The sequence below is a fragment of the Astyanax mexicanus genome, chromosome 1 (assembly GCF_023375975.1).
Source record: "Astyanax mexicanus isolate ESR-SI-001 chromosome 1, AstMex3_surface, whole genome shotgun sequence".
NCBI lineage: Eukaryota > Metazoa > Chordata > Actinopteri > Characiformes > Acestrorhamphidae > Astyanax > Astyanax mexicanus.
In genome coordinates this window covers 40,677,501-40,705,000 of record NC_064408.1, presented here as the reverse complement: position 1 = coordinate 40,705,000, position 27,500 = coordinate 40,677,501, and the positions used below count along the sequence as shown (strand labels likewise).

Genomic DNA, 27,500 nt, shown 5'->3' with positions numbered 1-27,500 from the left:
ATTTATTTGTAATCTCCCCTGCTCTCTTTCTTTTCACAGATGCTAATGTTGAAGTGTTTTTATTCCCCCCCCCCCCATCACTCTGTCGTTCCTAAAGGGTCCTCCATTACCCATCAGCCCCGTGTCACCCTGCTTTAACACAGCCGGAGAGCTGCTTTGTGTTGGAGAAGAATAAAGTGTATGTGTGTGAGAGAGAGAGAGAGAGAGAGAGAGAGAGAGGGGGGGCAGAGTGAGAGAGAAAGGTGCATTCATTCACACGTCCTCTTGTGTATGTGCACGTGTGTGAGCGGGCGAGTAGTGAGGGAGAGAGAGTCTGGCGTTATCTTCTTCCCTCAGTGTGTATGAGTTCGTCTCTGCCAAGCTCTTGTGAACGGGTGATAGAGTGTAGCCTGGCCGGCTGTGTTTCTGTGTGTGTGTCTCTGTGTGTGTGTCTCTGTGTGTGTTTGTATTACTATTCCTGGGAGGACCAAATGAGAAATTAAATTATTTGAACTATATTTGACCTTTAAACTGTCAGTAACAGTGTTTGTAAAGGTTAGAGTAAAAATAATGTAGTTAATTCTAGTGACAATAATTCTTTGATATTGGTGTCTCAATGCAGTTTATTATTACTTACTTCCACCTCTACAGGTGCTGCTAGTCAGAAACTTGGACAGAATGGATATGGAGGAGTAAAAGATGTCTCTAAACAGGGCAAAGTTGAGAGTACTAAAATGATCCACCATGTAACAAAATTGAGGTCATAAAAAATACTCATATAAAGTAAAATAAAACATTTATACTATTATAAAGTATTTAAAACCGCAGTGTGTCGTTAATATCAGATTCTGTTTACGTCTTTGGTTTGCTTTGCTTGTTTTGTTGTTTGTGATGTGCAAAGCTCACATGAACACCATGAATAAGAGATCAGAGACACTGACGGCGAGAGTTCAGGTGAAACCAAAAACAGGAATAAACAGAATATTCTGCTCTGTTAACTTTAAAACACCTAATGATAACCAATCAAAAAGATTAAAGGCATGTCCCAGCGTCTGTCAAATACGCAGTGAGTGAGTTTCTAGCCTTTTTTTTTTAAGTTGTTTATTTTTTGTTTAATTTTTTTTATTTTTGTAATGGTTTTAAGTTTATTTGGATGTATGTTGAAAAAAGATATCTGTTGAGCACCAGGAGTTTGTTGGGGCAGAACTGTAGCCGGCCTGTGTGTGTTTGGCCGCTGATGAAGCTGAAGCTGGATTAGAGCCTTTTGGCTCTCTGTGGCTTCAGAGAGAGAGAGGGAGTGTTAAATCCCTGTGTGTGTGCATGCAGTTAATCTGAACATTTTAATGCATTCTCTTTTTAAGCAATTTAATCGTTTATTTTCTCCATTAAAACTCTCATTTAAACTCAGTAGAATATTCTAGTTTAAAAAGTATTAAAACTAACCTGAAATTTTATAACACAATTAAAAAAAAAGATGTAATCTACTAGGGATAAATCACACTAAACCGTTATTACTGTCACCTTCCAGAAATACTGTTAAATACCAGCATAAATAAAATTAAATCATGATTTAATTCATGTTTGAGTTACAGAATATTGTTGTGATTAATGCAATTATTTTTTAAGGGATTGGCTCCAATTATATAAACCTAGGTGTTTGTAACACTGATAATTTTATCCAATTTTTAAATACCCTTTATCAAAAGTCTTAAGTGTAGTCTTAAGAAAGAAAAAGTGTGATTAATTGTGATTAATTACAGAATTCTATTGTGATTAATTTGCCATATTGTGCCCTTAAACACATGGACAATCTGGATGTGGATTGAAGTTTCTGGTGCAAGTAATTATTAACTTTTTTAGTATTATGTAAGCTACATAGCCCTCACAATTCTAGTATAATACAACAACATATTGATTTTGTCAGTTCTTAGAATGAGATTTTTTTTTGCTGATTTGTTTATTGAACTAATAATTGTAATAAACTGTGAAGTTACACTTCACGCTGCACTTTATGCTCCAAATACTGCACAACATCATAGTTTGTCAGTAATATGATCAATGTGTTTACCTGAAGCTGGGAAATCATAACTGGAAAACTCTTTTTTTTATTTTGCAGCCATCCAATAAACCCATAATAACCCCAAATAATAATTAAAATACGTGCTGTAAACAGCAGCTAAAATCTAAACTTAATGCCACTACTTTTTAAAAACATACATCACTCCTTGCTTGTTTCCAGTACCAGGATCTTTTTTTTTTTTAGTATGTGCAGAGTGAGAAATCTGAGAGTACTCCAGTTCAAACTATACATGCCCTAAGAAACAGCATTACTAAGCTGAAATCCTGCTCTCTCTATCAGATTTCTAAATCAGATTACTCCAATCTAAGTAATCAAAGTGTGCTGTTTACATGACTGCTTGTATAATCAGATACCATAACTGCAGTAATCTGATTATGAGCATGCATGTAAAGACATCAGACTCATTAATTTCAGTAATGTTGCCCTTGAAACCCAATACTGGTCAGAGGTCATGCTGTCTGACCTTCAGTGTATCTGTAATGTGTTGTGTTTCCAATCATTCGTCCCTGAGGAAGCGTTGAAAGTTACACGGGGAATGATTGGGCTTGTTGGGAATTTATTGCATTGGTGGACCAAGGGTAGCAAGGTGTGTGTGTGTGTGCGTGGGTGGGATGGGGGTGAGGGAGGTGTTGTGGGGAGTATATGGGGGTGGTTGTGGGTTTTTCGGCCCCCTGCCGAGAGCTGCTGGGTTTTATGGGTTTATCACCTCCTGCAGACGTGAACAGTAAAAATGCTGCTGACCACAAATCTGCAGCCTTGGCCTAAACAATTCACACACACACACACAGCTCTAGTCCTGTTAAAAAAAAAAAAAAAAACACTCTGGCTGTGTATATTGGCCTCAGTTCTGCGAGGTGCTGATCTTGTGCAGGCTCTGACGTGTGTGTGTGTGTGTGTGTGTGTGTGTGTTTCTGGAGATCAAAGCCCCAGTGCTGAGCTGTGTTTAAATTTTACTGATGCACCAGTATGAACATTCAGTCTGACATCAACAAGATTTTGAATTCATTGCATTAAAGAGTCTATATTATGAAAAGATGACTTGTTCATGAGGCCCTGATCACTGAAGTAGCTTTAAGATTTTTTTATTTACGTTTATGGATCATTTGCAGGATGTAAAGTACCAGTCAAATTTTTAATACCTCTTAAATTCAGTGTCTTTTCATTATTAAAAAAAAAATCCTGCATTGTAAATTAATATTTAAGTCATCCAAACTATGAAGAAAAAAACATATGGAACTATTAATCAAGCAAAAAGTGTTAAACAAACCAGAATATATTAAGATTTTAGATTATTCAAATTAGGATCCTCTTGCTTTGGTGGCTTTCAGTTAAGAGTTGTGCTGAACTTCAAGAGTCAAGAGTTCATTACTTGACTTTTTAGCCTCTTACTGTGTTTGTGAGCATCAGTTTTAAATCTGAGAAGAGGTAGAGTTGGTGAGATACAGTGAATAGCTCTATTTAATAATGTTCTAATCCATATTATAACTACTATAGAACTACTCAACTGGGTAAAAAAATTAGAAATTACTTTAAGAAGTGAAGAACAGTTCAATCTGAAACATTTCAAGGACTTGAAGAAAGTATCCTCAAGTCACAGTCGCAAAGACCATCAAAAATGTTATGATGAAACTGGCTCTCATCAGGATTGCCTCAGAAAAGGAAGAGCAAGAGTTTCCTCTGGTACACAGGATAAGTTCATCAGAGTTACCAGGCTCAGAAACTGCAAGGTAACAGCACCCCAGATAAGAGCCCATCTAAATGCTACATAGAGTATTTTTAAGTACCTTTACGTAACTTCATGATTCCTTATGTGTTTCTTTATAGTCTGAATGACTTAAGTATTAATTTACACTGTAGGAAAAAAAGACAAATAAAAAAGAAACATTGAATGAGAAAGTATGTCAAATTTTGATTGGTACTTTGAGCTTTGAGTGACTGTCCCTACTGTCCAATCAACACTCTGCAAGCTTTACTGTTCATGTTTTAGTGCTTGTTTGGCTAGGAGGCTACCACCAGCAAGCAGGTACTAAAAAATGTTTCAGGTACCAGGTACCAAATTTGCAAAAAAAACCCACAAACAAACAAAAAAAAACTGTAGATTTGAGTGACATATTGTAGGTAGCATGTAGTGTAATCTTAAATCCTAAAGGTCACTGTTCCACTGTGTAGCATGATGCTAACCATGTCCAAGACCTTAAATTTCTTAACTCATTTTGTAAGGTTTAGAAACTGAATTAAGCAAAAGTAAACAAATCGCTTTAAACGGCCTGGTGCTGGTTAAAATGTTCTCTGTTCTGCATGCTTTCACTGCAAGAATGCCTTCACTTTTCTCACCCTAGCATAGCGGCTAATGTCAATTCCCAGATCTGTGTGTGTTTCCCTGCCCTAGGGCTGCTAGAGGATATGGGCAGTTCCTTGTTTAATTGGGCTTAAGGGCAGCTGGAGAAATATTTGTAGGGCCTAAATGAGAGGTTGTAGCGTTGATGTAAAACAAGAGCAAGTTTTAAAGGGGAATCCCACCCAAATATAAAAAAGAGGTACTGTTAACTAAATGGTTGGGTTTGGTGAAAAAAAATCTCTAAGTGAGAACAGCTCACAGTGGTGGGGAATGTAACTAGATGTCTGTTTATCTGTTCAAGTAGTTAGTTCAAGAGTTTGCCTTTATTCTATATTCTATATAGTGGCTCTATCTCACAATTTAAAGGACCTGAAGTATCTGCTGGAACATCCTGGTGTCAGAAACTACATCATGGTAACATCATGGTAACACGATTCTATGATCTGTTCATGAAATGTTATGCAGTTACATTGTTCAAACACCAGAAGTCACAATCCTGCGAGTGCAGGCCTTAGAGCCAGTGGGCGTAAGCAAAGGGTGGAAGATATGTAAGCCATTTTTAACTGAAGCCAATCACACAAGCACTTTTTTCTGCTATATAGAGGGGGGTGGGTGTGGGGTCTCATCATGGTCACAACACAAAAGTTTTGGCTCTCAAGGCTTTGAGACAAAACCAAAAAGGAACGACAGAGTGTGAAGTAAGATGCTTAAATTTTAAATGCAACTAAAAAACAGTAAAAAGTCACCAAATATGAAAATATTAGTCAAGATACACTAAAACCTATTTAAATAAAAGTAATGAATTATATTTCCTTTGTTACTGTCTGCTTAGACAATGATTAATTCACTCTAGAATTAAATAAACATGATGAGAATTGAAAAATAAAATAACAAAGTCATTTTTTAGGCTTAGAACAGTACAGGAAACATTTATACAAGGTGTAATTTTCATTGTTTATACATAAAAACATAAAAAGTAAGAAATTTTTTTCATTTTTTTTTTTTTCAAATATTGAGAGAAAATTAAACACGATTGAACCCTGAATCGTGAATCAAAATAAATCAAATCTAATTGTGAGCAGAGCGCATTGTTACACCCCTACTGTTTAGCATGATGCTATGTGATTTGGGACGTGACCACAGCATTAGAGGCTCTATCCACATTTAAATGGATATCTAATAGAAATCTAAGAGAAGCCTCCTCTGGTATCGAGATTCTGTCAGCTCTGTTCTAAATGCGTTTAAATAGTGTAGCACATGTGCGTAACTCCAGGATGCTACGGGTTAATCCTTCAGCGGCTGTTTGAACAAGTTTTTTTTTTTTTTTTATCAGCACTGACTCAGTTTAATGATTAAGCTTCCTGCAGACCTTCACAAAATGAAAAGATAAAACTCCCCTGTGCAGCTCCACACCTCCACAGCTCCACACACAGTGCTAATTCACCACTTGACTCCCCGAATGCAGCGTTAGCGTTAGCCGGGACTGAAGAGCCTGTTGACCAGTGGCCGACACTAATTTGAAAACAGGCGAAATTAGCCGACACCGCTTCACCTCGTTTTTATTCCGCACGTCTCTCGACCTCGACTTTTTTGCCTCTTCATCCGTAGCTCCACTCTGACGAGGCCGCTCCCAACAGCTGCCAGAGTTTTAGCCTGGAACTTGGGTGGGTTGTAGTAGATGCTAATGCTGCACCCATGCTAGCTAGAGTGTGTAGATTTTGAAAGCTCAGCAGGTTTCCACACCTCTCTCGTGATTTGTTTACAATTCTTTTGCAGCTATGAAATGTCTCAAGCACGGAGAGCCTGGTACGGTAGACTGTCCTCCTACACACACACACACACTCACACACATTCACACACGTGATGGCAGTGTGAGAATGTTAGTGTTAGCGTCAGTGGTGTTATCTGCATGGTGGTGTGAGAGAATGCGGAAAACGTAGGCAGTGGTTGGTGTACGCAGCCAGGTTAAAAAATGCACTTAATGCTTTCTTTTTGAAAAGAAACACACATTTCGATAAGCCATTACATTATGACTACACTGTAAAAAATGTAAAGTTGACAAGACTCAAAATTAGCACTAGATATTTGAATTTTAAAGCCAACTCAAACTTTTAAGTCAGTTGTGCCAACAAGAAATCGTTAGTTCAAATAATTAATTTTTCATATGCATAAAAGCTTTATTATTAAGTCTCACCAACTTAAAAATGTACTTTTTTTGTTGTTGGCCTCATTTAGGATCTAAAAAAATGTGTTTTGTAAGTTGCTGCTGACTATCCTTTAAGATCAACTGAAAAATTAGCTTGTGTCAATCACACATTTTACATAAATAAAACTCACATAATAAGCAAAAAACTATAATTTTTTTAATTTAAGTTATCAACTTAGAATTTATGACTATTTATATGACTAGATATATCTTATTCACAGTCATATAAGCTTGCTACTCTTGTAACTCAAATATGACCAGCTGGACTCAGCCAGCATATAGTCTATATACACTGAGCAACACAAAACACAGTAACTTGCTCTTATAGCCTTCAACACTGAGGCCAGACAGTTATTATGTAACTATTATATAACACATATATAAATCTTGAGAGAAGGCAGCAGTAACAAGTAACAAATCAAACTGTGTTTTTAAAAAAAGTTGCACAAGTGCGCAGTCCACACTCCACTTGACATGCAGCGCTGTGCATTGCAGTGCACAGCCTTATTACTGTTTTTATTACTGTGTTTTTGCACATACTATAAACTATAAGCTCAATATAAAAAAAATAGTTTGTTTAGAAATTATTTTCTATTTTTAAACCATGTTAAATCATATTAGATTAGAGGAAAATCATGTTGATGTTTAGGCCTGTGGGTCATTGTTGTAAATATTTTTCTTAAATAATAGGTAATCTATGCTTCTTCAGTGTTGCAATGTTAATTAACATAATTCTGAATAGATTTAGCTCATTTAAACATTCAGAATGACAGTTTATGGGCTCTGGCCGGGTCGGGCTGGATAACCAATGATGTTACCAGGTGGGACTGAACATAAAATGATGACGTGCTGTCAGACCCCAGTCTACTCCAGTCGAAAGCTCCTGTGACAGACATAATCTGAGAACCAGAACTTGACCTCGGAGTAACAGAAGAAGGTTGTCTGGTTCAATGAGGTGTTTAATTCTGTGTAGGGTATTTGTGTGGGAGGTGCAGCAATAAACAGTCCAATCCACAGAGGCTCTACCTCACAATGTAAAGGACCAAAAGTATCTGTTGCTGGAACATCCTGGCGTCAGATACTACAGGACACTTCAGAGGTCTTGTGTATAGGGAGGTGTTTAGGCAGCGTACAAAGAAAACAGCATTATTTTACATAGACGCTCCTAATGGTTTGGCTCATTCGGGTGGCTAACTCTGTAAATTCTGAATTTTATGATCTACTCCTTTAAGGTTTACCGTCTTTATTAAGGTTACTCCCCCGTTTTGCGCTCTGGCTGCCCTTTGCGTGGTATTTCGGAGCAATATCCCCCCGTTTATTTATCCCGTGGCAGCAGTCGGGGGTGGTGGGGTAGGTGGGGTGTCCGCTGTTCTGAAGAAGATTAACTGCTCATCCCTCAGTTTGTGTGAAAGAGTTTATACACACACACACACACACACACACACACACACACACACACACACACACACACACACACACACACACACACACACGCACATCACTGATCGGGCCTCATATCTATTCACACACTGCCATTTAGAGCCTGCAGTATAAAAAAAAAACACGATCGTCGTTTACTTTTCCACAGAGAGAAAGATGGAGGGAGAGGGGGAGATAGAGAGAGATTTGTAAGAGAAGGAATAGGGGAACAAGAGGAAGAAATATATAAAAAACTAACTGGATAAGACAAAAGAAAAGGAGAGGTAGAAAGAACAAAAGAGAAGAGAGCAAAAGAGATACAGAGAGACAGAGAGAAAGGGAGAGAAAAGGAAATAGACATTGGTGGAAAGAACCAAGAAGCAAAAGAGTTTGAAAAGAGAGAGAGAGAGAAAGAGTGAGAGAGAGAGTGAGAGGGAAAGTTATTTAGAGAGACATTTAGAGAAAGAGAAGGTAAAAATGGGGAAGAGGAGATACAGTAACAGTCAAAAGTTTAGACACTCGTTTTCGTTCAATGTTTCTTGTATTTCTATGTATTTCTTTATTTAAAGCTCCACTAGGTAGGATTGAGATTTTGTGCTCGTGGGCTCCCCCTACAGTTGTACAGTGTAATAAATGTTTCAGGCGGATTAGTTTCTCTTTCTGGTTTTCTGGCTTTCACAGACATATTCGGTCTCTTTCCAGCTTCTGCCAGAGTGTCAGAGTGTTAGTTTGTAAAGAATGAACCAGTAGTCCTAGAACTGTTAGAACTAAAGGTCGGAAAGCAGGTCGCAGTTCTCGCGAACGTTGGTCGCGGCCGCCTCAGAAAACTTAGAGTTTGGTTTGAGCTCAGAGGAGCCCTGCACAGACACGAGAGCACCGCTATTCCTCCTATTACAACTCAATGCAGCGCTGCAGTGAGTTTCAAGCTGTAATTTCACTTTTTTAAAAAGATAAAAAATCAAGGAAATCCTACTTAGAGCTGCTTTAAATGATTTTCTACATTGTATGGAATTACATAGTAAACTGTAAAAAAGTGTTTGTCCTCCACAATCTCCTGATCTAAACCTGATCTGAACTGAGAGGGTGATTTAGAAAAATCAGCAGCAGCTATTGTTCAGCACCTCCAGAAACTACTTCCTTTAAGATGTTGAGAAAACTAATCCAGGTGATTCTCCCTCATGAAGAAACTGAGATTAAATTACCAGAGAGTGTGATACTGGGACAATGGGAAGTGACAGATTTAAAATACTTACATACTGTATATAAATAATCGACATGTGCTAAATTTTGATAGTTAATGGTTGTGATTAACTAGTTAATTGTGTGTGTGTGGGCACGCATGTAAAGGTTTGTTTGCTTAACCTCATGAAGTAAACTAAACTTTCTTTCTTTCTCTCTCTCTCTCTCTCTCTCTCTCTCTCTCTCTCTCTCTATCGCTGTGCTGTATTGTATTAGGGAATGAGAGGAGAGGCTCCTCCTTTCTGTCTGTATTGTTACTGTAAGAGTTACAGCAGGCCTCGGGATGAAACACACACACACACACAAAGCCAGCTCCACCTACCTGACAAGAAAAGACAAGCCTGACCTACTAATTCACACACTCATAAACACAGAGATAAAGAAAGAGGGTAGAAGTAAAGACAGTGTAGAGAAAGAGTGAATGTAGATGCGTTATTGTACTGTACATTTATGCACTCTCTCTTTTCTCTCACTTTTTTCTTCTCTCTCTCTCTCTCTCTCTCTCTCTCTCTCTTTCTTTTACTCCGCACTCTGTATTTCTTTGGTCTCAGAATCAGCAGTAGGTGAGGTGAGGTGAGGTGTGTGTGTGTGTGTGGTCAGGACTGTACAATGCGGTGGTCCTTTATTAGTATGCAAATGGCTGTCATGTCACTGTTGGTGAAACACACTGATTTAGCGGAATCAGGGGAAGTGCTTTTTCATGAGGCTGCACTGAATGCATTATCATACAGCCAAGGTGTGTGTGTGTGTGTGTGTGTGTGTGTGTGTGTGTGTGTGTGTATAAAGAGGGCGGTTTGACAGGCCCTTGAAGGCTTGGCTTTCAGCTGCTTTAATTGGTAGGGCGCACATTGTAAAGGTGTGTGTGTGTGTGTGTGTGTGTGTGTGTGTTTCAGCTTTGTTCAGAACAGGGATGAGCTTTTTCCTGCAGATTCATTGTCCGGTATAAACACAGCGCTGGGTTTTTGTTCCAGATTCTCATACTGGGCAAACTGCCATTAATCAAATAGAGCTTCAGTGGAAATCTCTGCTGTTCATTTAGTATGATCTAGGTTTAAGATTCAGTTCAATTGTGCTCACTTTGCTTCAGTGTGATACTATCAGTTCTGTTCACATTGGTACATTTTGATTTATAAGTAGTTTTGTTAGTTTTGTTTGGTTTTGTTCACTTTAATAGAGTTTAATTTATTTAGGAGTCGTATTTAGTTTAGGCCAATTTGGTTCACTTTGGTGGAATTTCATTCAGTCAGTCATTTTGTTCAGTTTGGGTCACTTTGATAGAATATGATTGGTTTAGTAGTTTTGTGTAGTTTGGGTCAATTTTGTTCACTTTGATAGAATTTAATTAATTTAGTAGTTTTGTGTAGTTTAGGTCAGTTTTGTTTAATTTTGTAGCATTTGATTCAGTCAGTATGTTTTTCAGTTTCGTTTAGCTTTGTTAAATGTGGTAGCATTTGATTCACTCATTAGTTGAATTTGCTTCAGTTTTGGTTTACTTTAATAGAATTTGAATCATTCAGTAGTTTTGTTCAGTTTGGTAGAATTTGATTCATTCAGTATTGTCTCTGTTTTTGGTTTTGTTAAATTTGGTAGCATTTGATTCACTCAGCAGATTCACTCAGTATCATTTAATTCACTCAGTAGTTTGGTTCACTTTGATATAGTTTGAGACACTCAGTAGTTTTGTTCATTTTGGGTCAGTTTTGTTCATTTTGGTATAGTTTGATTCACTCAGTAGTTTTGTTCACTTTGGTATAGTTTTGTTCATTTTGGTATAATTTGATTCTCTCAGTAATTTTGTTCACTTTGTTTCAAATTTGTTCATTTTGGTATAGTTTGATTCACTGAGTAGTTTTGTTTCTTTTTGGGGACAGTTTTGTTCACTTTGGTATAGTTTGATTCACTCAGTAGTTTTGCTCATTTTGGGTCAGTTTTGTTCATTTTGGGACAGTTTTGTTCATTTTGATATAATCTGATTCACTCAGTAGTTTTGTTCAGTTTGTTTCAGGTTTGTTCACTTTGGTACAGTTTGATTCACTCAGTAGTTTTGCTCATTTTGGGTCAGTTTTGTTCATTTTGGGACAGTTTTGTTCATTTTGATATAATTTGATTCACTCAGTAGTTTTGTTCAGTTTGTTTCAGGTTTGTTCACTTTGGTATAGTTTGATTCACTCAGAAGTTTTGTCCGGTTTTGTTAAATTTGGTGTGGTTCTGTTCTGGTTCTGTTTAGAGTAGAAGGTTTGGTGTTTCTAGTAAAGTGGCCAGTGAGTAAAAGCATAAGCTTGGTGTTTCTAATAAAGTGGCCAGCGAGTTAAAGCACAGTGTTGTGCTTGTTTGTCTGTTGCTGATGGCTGCCGTGTTTCTTCGCTCCGACAGACCAGAAAAAGAGCTGCAAAGTCACCTTCAGTCCTTTCTACTCAATTTCCCCACCATTCCAGAGTCAAATTGGCCGAGACGTCAGAGCAGCCATTTGGACGCTTAATAGCCACCTGACATTCAGTCTTCTGCTTTTGTGTAGTTGACCCTTAGGTGAACAGAGTTACTACTGTTGCTTTGATGTGCTGTTTAAAGGTTTCTTTATGGACTGATCTGTGTTCACACCTTTGAATTGATTTGGTATTTTTATAGTTTTTGGTTTGTTTATGTGTTTGTTTGTTTGTTTGTTGTTGATCTGTCATTTTCTACTTGCACACAGTAATGTGTGATAGACTTCACTTCACACACAGCCTCGAAGAAGTTACTTCTTTCAGTCAAACTAGCAAACACTAATTATTTACATGAGAAATGGCTTTGATAGGGCTGGGGATGAGTTTTGTGGGATTATTTCTACAGTAGAGTAGAGAGTAGAGGAGTTTTCTGAAGGTCAGATAAAGGTAATGTGTGAACGTGACCTGTGTAATTGTCCTCTTTAGACTGGGTAACACTGTTCAGAATTGGCTCCACTCAGCGTGAGAGAGAGTCTATTTTTTTTTCCTGTGTGATTTTGTGGATAATTTGATGCTTTCAGTGATGAACGCTGTGTTAAATGCACCGTTTTTCACCTCTTTATTGAAAAAGCATGAGCGCTGTTTTTGTTTTGCTTATCTAGATTGGATCACTATTTGAGGTTTTCAATTTAGTTGAAGAGTTGATTGTTTTTATGATTGATTATTTGGTGTTTTATTTTATTTTTGCTGTGTGGTTCATCTTGCATGCGGTATTAAATATATACTGTAGATAAATATCCTGTTGTCATTTGAGTTTTATTCTTGGAATAAGCCTGTTTCCCCTTCTTTGTAGAAATATTACTTAATCTTAACTGTAGCGTTTTTTTTTTTTTTTGTAATCAATATAATCATAACGCTTTTGAGTCTTTTATGCTGGGAATATTTTTCTTACATATTAGTTTTTTTATATGCCTGCAGATTATTTGCTGGCTTTCTGGGTAAATAGAGTTTGTTGCAGTTTTGTGAGTGTGTGTGTGTGTGTGTGCGTGTTTGATGCTTCTCTCACCGATAGAGTCGTTAACGCGTCGTTTATCTGGGGGATGTGAACACGCTTCACCCGTGAGCTTTATCACACGCAATAATTATTTTATTATGCAAATGAAGAGCGGGCTATTATTTCATTAGCAGCGGCTCCAGTTCTCGCGGCCGTAGATTAGTATGCAAATGAGGCGGCTAGTGTCCTTGCAGCTAGAAGTGCCTGCTTTAGTCATTACGGGCCCATCTGGAGCAGGAGCTGAGCTCTCAGCTTCGTATTAGAGCCGGACCAGTCTCTCCAGAGCGGCACTGGAGAAGAAACTTCCACCGGATCCTACACAGTGAGGTGTCCAGTGCTGTAAAGCAGCAGCTCTAATTTGCATACTATCAGTGATTTGTTTCAAATCACCACCCAATCCCTACCTCACCTCCAACCTCCAATCTCCCCATCCCGAACCGTGAACATACTTTTAAGCTTTCTGCTGAGACATGACTATCAGGAAGTGTTTCAAAGACCTTCTGTCCTGTGTGTGTACGTGTGTGTGTGTGTGTGTGTGTGTGTGTATGTATATGTGTGTGTTTGAGATTGTCAGATGGTATGTGTGTGTGTGTGTGTAGGGGTGGTGGAACACACTGCTTGCGCTGGCAGAACACAGTGAGGAGGTGTTTGGCTTGATGGATGCTAAAGTGCAGTACTGTGTGTGTGTGTGTGTGTGTGTGTGTGTGTGTGTGTGTGTGGGTAGAGAGACAACATCTATCTCCAATACCCCATCCTCGTTTCCATGTAAACGGGCTTCAACACACACACACTCGAACACACACACACACAGTGTTTTAGCAATGCGTTCACCTTCTGCGCTTCCGATTTTGAATGGATCTTCAGAACAGGCTACTGAGATCTATAGTCTTAAAGTTTTCTTTAGTTTTAGCACAACAACCACAAGACTGATAAAGCTATTAACCATCCATCCATCCATCCATCCAATCCCTGCAGCCATCCATCCATCCATCCATCTATGCAGCCATCCGTCCATCTATGCAGCCATCCATCCATCTATGCAGCCATCCATCCATCTATGCAGCCATCCATCCATCCATCCAATCCCTGTAGCCATCCATCCATCCATCCATGCATCCATCTATGCAGCCATCCATCCATCTATGCAGCCAGCCATCCATCCATCCATCCATCCATCCAATCTCTGCAGCCATCCATCCATCCAATCCCTGCAGCCATCCATCCATCTATGCAGCAATCCATCCATCCAATCCCTGCAGCCATCCATCCATCCATCCATCCAATCTCTGCAGCCATCCATCCATCTATCCATCCAATCCTTGCAGCCATCTATCCATCCATCCATTCAATCCCTGCATCCACCCACCAATCCAACCATTCATCCATCCATCCATCCATCCATCCAATACCTGCAGCCATCCATCCATCCATCCATGCAGTTATCCATCCATCCAATCCCTGCAGCCATCCATCCAGTCCATTTAGCCATCCATTTATGCATCCACCCAATCCCTGCAGCCATCCATCCATCCATTCATCCATCCATCCATCCATCCATCCATCCATCCATCCATCCATCCAATCTATTTAGCCATCCAATCATTCAACCAATCACTGCAGCCATCCATCCATCTACTCATCCATCCATCCAATCCCTGCATCCGTCCACCCATCCATCCACAAAAAGTGCAACAATTGAAATATTTGTTAGATTTCTCCACACCCGTTATGAAGAATATGAGTGAAGCTAACTGGGATTTTTGGTGTGAAAATTTTGCCAAATATATATTTTTTCCTGTCACTTGTGTTCCTTCGTTAATTCTTAAGCTTTCTTTGATATAGAAAAAAAAACAGAATCCACATGGGCGTCCCTTAGCAGGACAGTGTTTGGCGTATTCAGGCCAACGACATTAAACCGACAACCTGAAGGACAGGATTATCCGTATTAGCATATTAGCATGTCAGAGCTAGCTTCAGAAGTTATGGGCAGTCTGATCCGTGTGTGTGTGTGTGTGTGTGTGAGGTCTCTGTCAGCTTTATGTTTTTGTGTGTTGGCCTTTTTAAAGTACAGCAGTGAGAGCAGGGTTCTGCTGATTTACATACAACCAGTCCGCTCGCAGTCTGACAGGACAGAGAGAGGAAGATTGTTATGAGAGAAAATTCTCTCTCTCTCCTTCTCTCTTTCTCTCTCTCTCTCTCTCTCTCACTCTCTCTCTCTCTCTCTCTCTCTCTTTCGTTCCTCCGGGCGTCTTGTGCATTTGCATTCATTTGATGTTCGACGGCGGCGGAGGCAAACACAAAGGCAGCCAGTGTCGAGTCAACACCTTTAAATTGAAGATTAAACGCTGCTAAGTTGACACAAGTTATTAATTTTGAATTTTGTGGTAATGCAGTCTCTCTCTCGCTCTCTCGCGCTCTCTCGCGCTCTCTCTGTCAGTCGTAAAGGCGAAAGGGCTTTGCCTGAAAACGTCGAGGTTCTGATTTGTTTGCACTATTGAAATGTCAGGCGCATTAGGCTGACTCCAAACTTTGGAGGCTCGTGGTGTTATTTTTTCTCCTTCTTTTTTTACGGGTTGATTGATGCTGAAGAACCTGAAATGTCTCTTTTAATTCGCCTGCCGTGGCCCTTCCACATTAAAGCGGTAGTTTGGCCAAAGATCACAGTTGTCTCCTTTTTATACCAAATGCAGCAGATCACCCCAGATATGCTTTGTTTTTAAAGCTTTGCTGCTTTTACTTGTAAAACTATAGCGACTAGGCTAATGTAGATAGCTAATGCAGCAAAATTTCAACAGGAATGCCCTCACAACAACTGCAAATTCAGAATTCAAGATGACTGCACTGTACTGCACATAAACAGTAGTAAAACCAGTATTATGGATTTAAGTAAGTAAATGATGTGGGGTTGATGCTGCAGTTGGTCTGCAGGTTTAGGTTCAGCATCAGTATGTGCTGAAAGAATGAGGTCAGCTGACTCCTGAATATACTGAATATAGACCAGATCAAAGTCAAAGTCAAAGTGGTTTTTATTGTCATTTCAGCTATATACAGAGTACACAGTGAAACGAAACAACGTTCCTCCAGGGACCATGGTGCACATAAACACAGTGTAGACAGAACAATAGTGCAACAGTACAAAAGTGCAGACAGACAATACAACACCATACAGACAAAGAATAATAAATAACAAGACAGTGTGCAAATTATGCAGTGTGCAAAAAGTGTGCAAAAAAAAACAGGTGAGGTAGTAATTACTCTATTACACAGTGTGCAATAGAGTCCAGTGAGGTAGTAGGGTTTTTAGTGCTTTCCATTTTCTGGGGTAAGAGTGTGTGTGCATGTACAGAAAAACCATCAGAAAATTAATTCCTGAATCAATGGATTTTTTTCTTTCCTGATGGTACAGACATATTCCAAGAAGATAATGTCAGGATTGATGGGTCTGGAATTGTAAAAGAGTTCAGTATTCAGGGAACATGAGATCATCATTTTCATACATGAATTGAGAGAGTCCAGATCTTAACCTCATTGAGAATCTTTGGGATGTGCTGGAGAAGACTTTGTGCAGTTGTCTCCTAAGACCTGGTTTTTATTTATCTTGATTAGTGTAAAAACAAAGAATTATCTTTTTACATGATGTAGTTCTGAGAAAAATGATGTCCACATATTAGGACTTTTGTTTTTTTTATTTTTCGATAGAACACAATGAAGTGGCAATAGGTAATGATGCTTAAAACGTTTATTTTGTGTCTAAACACAGCAGCATTTTTTGCAAAACAAAAGTAGACACAACAATTGTGCTCTTTTGAGCAATATGGCTCATTTAAAATAAAATAAAAAATCAACACAAAGAAATAACAAAATAAAAAACAAATATTTACTGTATTTAATGTTCATTTATATTTCTGAAAAAAAAAAAAATCAGAACTCTAACATGTTAAACTCTTCTGCCACCACTAGGTGACAGTATAATGGCCTCATAAGAGGACACCAGGCTCTTGTACAGCAAAATTAATGTTGTGGTCTAGACAACCCAAAATGTGATGTCCACACATGTGGACGCCAGGTCCTAGGAGGCTAACTGGAACACCATTAACTGAACATCTGAATTCCAATGTATATGGAACACAGCATAACTAGCAACATAATCTTTATAACTAATAGCCAAGTTAAAAAGACAAAAGAAGGATGAAACCTGCGCCCTGCTATTCGTCTACATTTGCTGTAATATGGTAAAATCTGTATATTTAAGTTCCCAGCACAGGTCGTGTGGTTAGACTGCGGCTGGACCTCATTCCACCTGCTGAATGGAAACATCTCGACCCGACTGTCCTGCAGAACACGTTTAATTAACGGCTGCTTTTGTCTGTATTAAAATGCAGATTTCTTTCTTTTCTCTACCTGACAAAACAGCGGGCGTTGGAAAGGTCAGGGAATGTAGAGCGCTGAGGCTCTGACCTTTCTACAGGTGATAATGAGGAGGGGGAAAGTTGGAGAGCAGGAGTTATGTTTGCTCACTCTGTTACATGTATTTAACGCACAGTTTATATAAGGATGTGGCATATTTTGGAATTTTAAAGGGACAGTCAGGAATTTTGTGTAAGAATTGTTTGTAGTGATGGTGAACAGAACCAGAGAGTGTCTAATATTCTGTAAAGGCTTTACGCTACACATTGGAACACTGCTGTGAGGAGTATTTGATTGCATTTAGTCCCACATGAGCATGAGGGAGGTTACTGGAATAAAAGAAATGAGAAAATGTAGCTGCATTTCCATAGATATATGGTACCAGTCAAAAATTGGGATACACAATCTCATTCATACATTATAAATGAATACTGAAGTCATTCAGACTATGAAGGAACACATAAGGAATCATGTAGTAACTCAAAAGTAAAACATTTAGTTGGGCTCTTATCTGGGGTTCTGGTAACTTGCGGTTTCTAAGGCTTTTAACTCTGATAAACTTATCTTTTCTAACATAGGAAACTCTTGCTTTGCCTTTTTTAGTATTAATCTACAATGCAGATCATTACAAATTTTGAAAATAAACGCTGAATTTAAAATCAGTTTTTTGTAATGGACAAAATGTTGGCAAGAAAAATGCTGTATTTATGCCACAGATACAACACGTCTGGACCAATTACAGGAAGTTAAGTTGGGCTCTTTCCACATGTTAAACAAAAGAAGACAAAAAAGATCTGACGTTCTGCCAAACAAATCTGACTTCACTTCACCTGTAGGTGTCTCACTGTGGTGATTCCTGAATCTACTGTAACTGTAGATCAACTCTTAAACTTAAACAACCCAAATGTACAATTTAACAAACACATGGACCTCGACTTTGGTTTAGACGTTTAGCTTTTAAAATGGCAAAGTTTTGCTGAGTTGTGACTGTGTCACTGCATCTCTGAGGTATATTAAACGCTGACCGGCTGCATCCAGAACGTTCCTCTTGTGCCAGAAGAACGAAGGCTGTGTTCAGAAGAAATCCAGCCTGGTCACGATCGGCTCTCAGAGGACGTTGGATTTGCTGGAGGAAAACGATTGGCTTGCAGATGAAATGAGCTGCTCTGGCTGTAGTCGGGTTTACCTGTACAGCAGGGGAAAGCTGGGCGCTCCGGGCTTCACGGTTTGGATTGGGGAAATTTGAGAGCGGGGATTCCCAGGACGACAGAGGTTTTGTGGGGAACGTGAAGGATCTGTGGGTTTGGAGGATTTTTGGTCTAAGAGGATGTTGTGGGTTTTGGAAAAGTGTTGCTTTAGAGTTGCTTGGTTTAGGGAGTTTCAGGGTTCAGGAGAACTCAGCATTTACTATACGCATACACACTGGTTTCATACTGTATATCGTCACTGTCCAAGCTATATGGTATGAACTGTTAGCTAATATCGCTCCGGTTTTCCGGAACACTTAGGGTTCCTCAGTGTACCAGTGTCAGCCGGCATTTACTAGTGCTAAGTGCTGCTAGCACTAGCAGTTAGCTGCTAATGCTAATGCTGCTGCACCCAGCCTTAGTGGAAATCTGGAAATATAAGCTCACCCAAAGAAACAGTTTTCAGGAGAGAAATCTGTGTAAATTAACATCCAGCACTCGTTAGACTGGTTTATGTATTGAACAGTGATGATATATGTATATATGTATATACATATACACACAATCTCCCACCTCTGTAGTTTTCTTTTTTCTCTCTCTCTGTCTTGTTTTCACTCTTTTTCTTACTTTCTTTTTTCTCTTCCTAGTTGTCTCTCTCTCTCTCTCTCTCTCTCTCTCTCTCTCTCTCTCTCTGTCTGTAGCTTTAATCCACTGTCTCTATTTTCCTCTCTACTATCTCTTCTCCCATCTATCACTGTCTGACTTTTTATATAGTTTTTCCTTTTTTTCTCTCTCTTCCAATTTTATTCACCTTATATTTTTCATTCTCTTTCTCTTTTTCTGTTCCCACTGTTCTCTCTCTCATTCTCTTGCTTTTTTGTTTATCCCCACCTCCCCTTTACTGACAGTTCTCAGGAAATGTAGACTTGAAGCTTCAAGCTTTAAGAAAGAGTACACAAAGAGAGAGGGAGAGAGAAAGAGTGTGCAGAGAGAGAAAGAGTGCGCAGAGAGATACATAGAGAGAGAAAGAGTGCGCAGAAAGAGAGAGGGAGAGAGAAAGAGTGTGCAGAAAGAGAGAGGGAGAGAGAGTGCGCAGAAAGAGAGAGGGAGAGAGAAAGAGTGCGCGGAGAGATAAAGAGTGCGCAGAGAGAGAGGGAGAGAGAAAGAGTGTGCAGAAAGAGAGAGGGAGAGAGAAAGAGTGTGCAGAAAGAGAGAGGGAGAGAGAGAGTGCGCAGAGAGAGAGAGGGAGAGAGAAAGAGTGCGCAGAAAGAGAGAGGGAGAGAGAAAGGGTGCACAGAGAAAGAGGGAGAGAGAGAGAGAGTGCAGAAAGATAGAGGGAGAGAGAAGGCAGTGAAAGAGAAGGAATGAGAGGATGACAGAAGTGTCCTGAAGTTTCTGTCTCTCTCTCATGCTTACACTCTCTCTCTCTCTCTCTCTCTCTCTCTCTCTTTCTCTCTGGCTTCTGTCAGCTCTGTACACATACAGCATCAGTGGCCGTTCTTTTCCCGATCTGCTGCGAGAGAGATGGACGGACTCCTAAAATAGATCCTCTCGGTTATCTCTTACAGAAAATACCATCCACAAGTCAGTTTTAACATTTAGGTTTTTCATTTATCGGCTATGTGAATGTGAGAAAACCGTACAATAATTAGAGTAAACAATCATTTTCTTTACAAAACAGACCACATATATTAAGAGGTTGAAACCAGGAGCACCTTCAGCCATCAGCCTGTTCCACCCAACAGCTGTAGGAGGCACTACTGTGGTCTCTCACTGCTGACTGTGATCATGCTCCACAGCACTCCTTATATCTGTTTGTCTGTCTGTCTTTCTGTTTTTTTTGGTTTGTTTAAGCTATTAGTTTTGGTTTCATAAGGAAACCATCTCAACCATCCTAGCCAACATGTCAATGTGTATAAGCCCCATCATTACAGCCCACCTTTTTCATTTCAAAATTTTTATCACCTTTCTTCTCCCCAATTTACACGGCCAATTACTCAACCCTCTCATTAGGATTCTTTCTATCATTAGTAATGCCCCAACACCAGGAGGGTGAAGACTAACACATGCTTCCTCTGATACACGTGAAGTCAGCCACCACCTCTTTTTTTTTAACTGCTGCTGAGTAGCATCACAGCGCACTCGGAGGAAATCGCAGCGACTCGGTTCCGATACATCAGCTCACAGACGCCTCATGCTGGGACATCACCCTTTGGAGTGATGTGGAGAGAGAGCGCCATTTACCCACCCAGAGAGAGCAAGGTCAAATGTGCTCTCTCAGGGCTCCGGCAGCTGATGGCAAGGTGCATGACCAGGATTCGAACCAGCAATCTCCTGATCATAGTGGCAGCCCAGTTGGAGCCCACATAGGCATGTTATCTGAGATGTTTGTCGAGATATAGAGATGTTTGAATAAAAAAAAAACCTTTTAGAGGTCTAAAGAACCCTCAGTTATGTATACAGAAATGTGATGTCATTGGTTCGTTATCAATGTAAAGGTTCTTCACACTCTAAACATTGGTTTTGTTATGACATAAACCATTTCAACCAGATTTAAACACTTAAAGCACTTTAATTTTTAAGAGTATTCCTCCATTCCTTCTGTTACTGTTCCTCAGTACCTTTCCCCTTTTCACTCGCTCCAAATTTCAGCCCAGTTTCTATGGCATTGTGGCATGAGGTGTTGCCAAAACACACACACACACACATGCGCACATATCCACACATGGGTGATTCACGGCCTCTGCCAGTGATTCAGATTGATTCACCTTTTTAAAAAAAAAAAATAATAAATCAAAGGAGAAATTTGTGCTCGCGGTTTTGCACAAAACATGAACATGTTCTGACATGACAATCCAGAATCCATTAGATGTTTCAATTAATAAAGCTATTTTTAGCCCCCTATGCTTTAAATGAACTTCTGAAAATGGGCCGGTCAGCTGAAAATGTGTGCGAGCTGAATATTAAATAAATTGAAATCAGTTCTGCAGAAACTGGAGGTTTTCTTGCGACAGCAGCAGAATAAGCAGGTGGAGGGTTTTTTTTTTTTTTTTTTTACTGTGGGCGGTCGCACCTGTATGTGTGTGAAGCCGGAGAGAAGAATGAGTGTGTGTGTGTGTGAGCGAGTGTGAAGGAGGACAGAGCTTTGTTCTCTGACTGAGAGTCTTGACTCAGATTTATGTGCAAAATACGTTACCAGCAGCGTGTTTCAATAGGAACACACGTGTATGAATACCCTGTCACTATAATAACACTATCCACTTATTGTACAGTAGGTCATTTTTCTGACCTTTATATCATTGATATCATTGAGTTCTCCGTGTGATTACAACCCAATAAACATGCACAACATTTTAACTGGACTGCTTCAGATAAATAATTTTTAAAACGTACATACCTGTCATAAAATTAGGGCTGCCTGATATATCGTTTAAGCATGGTCATCGCAATAGTCACATCGCAATACGTGCAATGTCACCTATGGCAATTAAATCAAACACGTCATGTTGCAATGGTTTGATTCTTGACACTAGAACTAGATACACAGCGCTGTCTGTGTGTCTGTGTAAGTGACGGGTTGCTGCTGCCTGAGAAGCACGTGAGGGAGGGGTGTTACAGGAGTAAACACGAGGTAACCGCATGGCCTCTATCCACATGGTTGGGCACGTGCTTGTAAACGCACGTGTCGAAAGCTGTGCACCTCTGTCCAGCACAGTTTTGCAGCGCAGATATTTCCAGTTACAGCTGAATTAACGCTTTTAATCCCAGAAAAACGCTCTTATTTACCTTTTAAAAAGCAGTTTAAATGCCTGATTAAAGGGCCCGATTACTGTTGTTTTGCTGTTTTCTTCTGGTTTGTCCAATATTGTGCAACCCTACCCAAAATATTATTTTTATGTATTAAAATGACCACACAACACAGGACTCCATGTCGGCTCTGTGAATGTGACAGAACCACAGAATAATTACAGTAAACAATAAAATGCTTTACAAAATTTACAGCAAGTGGGTTTTTATACTAGTGCATCTCAAAAAATTAGAAGATCATTGAAAAGTTACTTTATTTCAGTAATTCAGTTCAAAATGTGAAACTCATATTAGATAGATGTATTACACACAGAGTGATCTATTTTAAGCGTTTATTTCATTTTATTGTTGATGATTATGGCTTACAGCCAATGAAAACCCAAAAATCAGTGTATCAGAAAATTAGAATATTATATAAGACCAATTTGTACTTTTTCGCAATGTGGGCAGTGTGCCAAGTCCTGCTGGAAAATGAAATCCTCATCTCCATAAAAGTTGTCAGCAGAGGGAAGCATGAAGTGCTGTAAGTTTTTATGAGAAAACTGCGCTGTCTTTAGACTTGATAATAAAACACAGTGGATGACATGGATTTCCAAGAGTGTTTAAGCTGTAGTTGCAAGATTGTATTAACCTGTATTGTGTGTTTGTTGTGTGTTTTGCAGGCGGTTGTTCATTTGATGATGGTCCAGCGCAGTGTGATTACCAGCAGGACCCATACGATGACTTTGACTGGACCCATGTCAGCGCTCAGGAAGTGCCGTACCTGTCCTCAGAACTACCTCAAGGTCAGACACTGAGACTTTTACATCATCTGTTTAATATAAAGCTGTCCTGTTCAGTATCACAAATACTGTCTCAAGCTTTCAGATATCCTCACAATACTATAGAATGTTTGCACTAGCATTTATATCGGGTTTTGTATTGAATGTTCTATTAAATACTATCTCTCTAATTTTAAATAAAAAAAACAACAGTTTTAAAGATTGACAATGCTTTTGAACTTTCAAATATCATATACTTATTACTGTTTTAAATATTAATAGAATATGGTCTTGAATACTGTCAAATATTCTGTAATATACCTTCTTTATCATTTAAATATTTGATTAAATAATGTGTTTTTTACATTGTAAGGTCCAACTAAAATCCATTAATTTTCCCAAAAATCGTCAGCGTGCCTTATAATCTGGTGCACCTCATGTATGAATTCTACCAGTCAGGTATTAAGGAGCAGTAAAGCCACTCCACTAAAGGCTGGGTTCAGCAGCATTAGCGTTAGCCGCTAACCTCAGCACTTGCTCTTTCATCGTTCAAATATTCTTTTGTAAAGCTAAATACTTTCTCTTACTATTCTATTTAAATTATTCTTTTTAATATGGTCTCAAATATAAAAAAAAAAATCGCCTGAATGTTTGACTCTTTGTTTTTCCAAATATGTAATTGTCTACTACATTGATCACTCAGCTGTTGTGTTGGATTCTAATATTTTGTATTTTTAATATATTCTATAAAATGCTATCAAAGTTTCTATCGAAGTTTCTATTGAATGCTGTCTCAGTTATCTGTCTGCTGTCTCAGTCTCAAAATATTGCTAAATGTAATGCATAATGTAAAATTTGAGTTTAAATTTGTACTGATGCTTTGTACAAGATGCTTTAGTCCTATATAACTGTAAAATATATATATATATTTAGACCAAAATTTGTGTAAAAAAATCCTTTTTTTTTATTGCATTTGTGCAATAAAGCCTTCCAGAACGCACACACACACACACACACTTGCGAAGACTGACTTGAAAATGCAAGTGGACAAATCTTTTCAAAAAACAAATCAACAATAATGACCAGAAAGAAAAAAATGGCTACTGGACTTTGGTTTGGCCTCTGTATGGCTCATTTATAAAACTCTGCGTAGGTTCTGGAGTGAGAGTGTGCGTACGCACAAAAAACAGGAAATGGCGTACGTCCAAAAAAAAGATGATTTAAAAAAGTGTGCGTACGCACACCTGAACGCAGTTTCCTCTTTATAAATCACAATCTGCTTATAAATGTGCGCAGCTGACCAAGCCTCGCGCTCCGCCTCCGTACCACCCACATTTACCCATAAAAGGTCCATGCAAATCACCCAATGAATATTTAAATGAGTGATTCCCCATTCATTCTGATCGGGATAATGGAGGAACGCAAAGCAAAGAAGCGAAATTTTGGAGATTGTGAAGTGGAAGTCCTTGTTTCAGAGGTTGAGGCAAGGAAGGATGTGTGGTTTGGTGGCCTTAGTAGTGGCATTACCAACAAACGCAAGTTTGTTGAGTGGCAGCATGTGGCTGCAGCAGTAAACAATGGGAGCTCCACAAGCCGAACTATTGCAGAGGTAAAGAAAAAGTGGTCAGATTTAAAAGTCGACGCAAAGAAGCAAATTGCTTTGCACAGAAAAAAATTAACTGCAACTGTAATCAAGTAATGCCAAATTACTTAATTAATTACTCAAGTAATGCCAAAAACGCCATTATAACAGACAGTGCCTCACTATTTTCTGCCTATTTATAGAGCTGTTATTTTATGCAATTAGGTACAGCTGTTTATGATCGTAATTATCTGCAACTATTACCAGCCCTTAACACTTTCCTCTCTCTTTATTATAGAGTATAATTTGTTGCAATAATAATAATAATAATAATAATATTTACATATATATATATATATATATATATATATAGCACCTTTAGATTTTGCAACTGTGAGATAAAACAGATAATACAAATAAAACTGAAATAAACTACGAAGTGAAATATACAAGTTAGTGGAAAATTAACACTACATATACATATAATACAGAATAAGATACAGAAATAATTTTAACTATACATGCAGAAAAAAAATATTGAAACAAGTAATGCTTAATCTTCCTTTGTTAATTTTGATTTATGTGGTAACTAATATGCGAAAGGAAGAAAAGCTTGCACATTTACTTACAATTCCCTACTTTACCACACGATGCCACTAATTCCCGCTCTCTCCGCACACTTTTGAAGGCATACGCATGCCTCAAACCTTGCTTAAATGTACGCTCGTTTTCACGCCAAGTATTTCTTTATAAATCACAATTCTTGCGTGAGATGTTGCTTACGCACATTTCTGCCCTCTTTTTATGCGTACGCACTCTTTATAAATGAGGCCCAAGGTGAGCTGGAGCAAAAACTGATACTCTATAGTCAATACTGTGCGGTTCTTCCAGAGCTAATTCTCCTTTAATGTCTTTATTTCATGATTCAGTCCACAGCTAAATGTGATCTTAGTCTGTTAAACACTTGCTTTTAGCTCTGAACTGCGTACAGTGTTGTTAGCTAAGCACTTTAAGGTCAGCAGTAGCAATTTTGTCTGAATTTCCACATCATTTGTCCTGTGCGGGATTACAGGCATGTGCTATTCAGAAGTAAACTTTCCTGAAGCAGAAAGCTCTCAGACTCCTGCGGCGGGTTTCCAGCCGCTTTAATAATAAGGGCTAAGCTCGGAGAGTGTTAAAGAAATGTGGAAGTGAGTGGATGTTCCTACGCGGCTGACGATGAACTCCAATTAGCCAAAGGTCATGAGTGTAATGCTAGTGGGAGGATAATAGCTTTTATTCGTGGTTGCTAACATTACTGCTCTTGTTTTTATAACTCATTTCCAGCACCTTCTTTAATCAGCCTGTGTTTCTGCAGGAACTCTGACACGTTTACTGTAAAGCCAAGGTGTGCGGCTAGCGTCATGCTTTATCCGGCTGCGAGATTATTAGCACCCGGGAAACTGTTTTCATGCCTGAGGATGAGGAAGGAGCAGGCATGTAAACTCTCTGCTGTTTATGTAGACAGAGTCATTTATCCAGCGTGAATATTAGCGATGCGAAATGGATTGTTAGTGCTTTGCGCTCAAACGGTTAATGTGCCTAGCTTATCATGCTAATGCAAGCCGCGTCTCAGTAATGCAGGTGCTTTTTCCTTTTCTTCTTCTGTTCTTACTTGTTTTTTTTTTCTCATTTGCTTTCTCACTATGAATAAAACAGTTTTCCTCCAACTAACACTTAATTTTTACAGAAATGCCTTTTTAGTGCCCCAGGACCAATACCGTACAGCTAATAGGTCTTATAGACTCGATACTTAACTCAATCTCATGCATTTTCACACCAGCACTATTTGGTCCGGTTAAAACGGACTCTGGTTCAAAGTGTGAAAACTGTAATCGCACTCGAGTGCAGATCAAACTTTAGGAGGTGGTCTCTGTTTGATCCCAAACAAACTCAGCAGAGTTTCTCTTATGGTGAGAACGTGATCCGGTCTCTATCTGACCCAGCTATTAAATATACGTCTTTTATTTGAGCTAAACTGCTGATAAGGTGCAGTTTAATCTGCTATATTAGCCAGATAACACTAATTATCACAGCTATAAACAAACGCTGTGTCTGCTCCATGCTGTTTACACACGTGGTCTGTGCTACGTTCACTGCTCGCAGCCGCGCAACTCCGTTTTCCACGTGTACGTCTGCACTGTATTTGAACATGCAGCGTTTCAGCGTTCTGTTATAAATCAGCTTTAAACTGCACAGATATACAAGCTGGAACACAGAATTTTCTCCCCATATATACTTTCTTACTCCCTTTGCCAGACAGCTCTGACCAATGAGAGGAGACAATGTGCTTACAAGGTTTATTGGTGCGCATTTTGGTGCATTTTGGTTTGTGCCCGTGTGAAACCAAACCAAAACAGAGGGAGAAAAACGCTCCAAATAAACGAGTTCGTCAAACTGTGTCCTGGACCAAACAAGATAGGTGGGCTTTCACACCTACATTGTTTGGTTTGGACTTTGGATTTTTTAGTTAGTTTAGTGTGAAAAATTTCTAGATGGTTTGAATTTTCAGACCAATCACAGGACGCTGAGACACCCTTTAAACAAACCAAAGTTAAAAAGAATTGGTTTTGTGCACAAAGAGTTAGTGCAGTTAGCGTGTAATGCTAATACTGCTCCAGCAGTGTTAGCCGGGGTTAGCAGCAGGCTACATAATGCTGTACTTTAGTGGAGGAACGTTCCAGCTTCTTACAACCTTGACTAGTAAAATTTATATATTAGGTGCACCAGAATATAAGACGAACTGGCGATTTTAAATGCACCTCATAATGCGAAGAATACACAAAGTAAAAATATTGCTTTTCTCCAATGTTTACTTGAAATGCTTGGAGTGAAATAATGAATAGGATCAGTTAAATCAATTAATCTTAGTTGTTGTATTAGTCGTTACCCCATTATAAGTAAACCTGTCGAGTTCTGACAGTGTTAAAGGAAGTTGGCCGTTAAATAGAACATTAAATCCACGTCAGTTCAGCTGAT

The 27,500-nt window shown here is 39.0% G+C and overlaps 1 protein-coding gene across 17 annotated transcripts in view; it reads left to right on the top strand.

Annotated features, from left to right (window-relative positions):
- The window catches only part of ptprk (protein tyrosine phosphatase receptor type K), a 206,385-nt gene that overhangs the window by 32,683 nt on the left and 146,202 nt on the right, over nt 1-27,500 (top strand). For all 17 annotated transcript variants that reach the window (XM_049478680.1, XM_049478698.1, XM_049478763.1 and 14 more), the window contains one exon: nt 22,802-22,924. In XM_049478680.1, the coding sequence (XP_049334637.1) occupies nt 22,802-22,924 (123 nt within the window). The remainder of the gene's footprint in view (nt 1-22,801; nt 22,925-27,500) is intronic.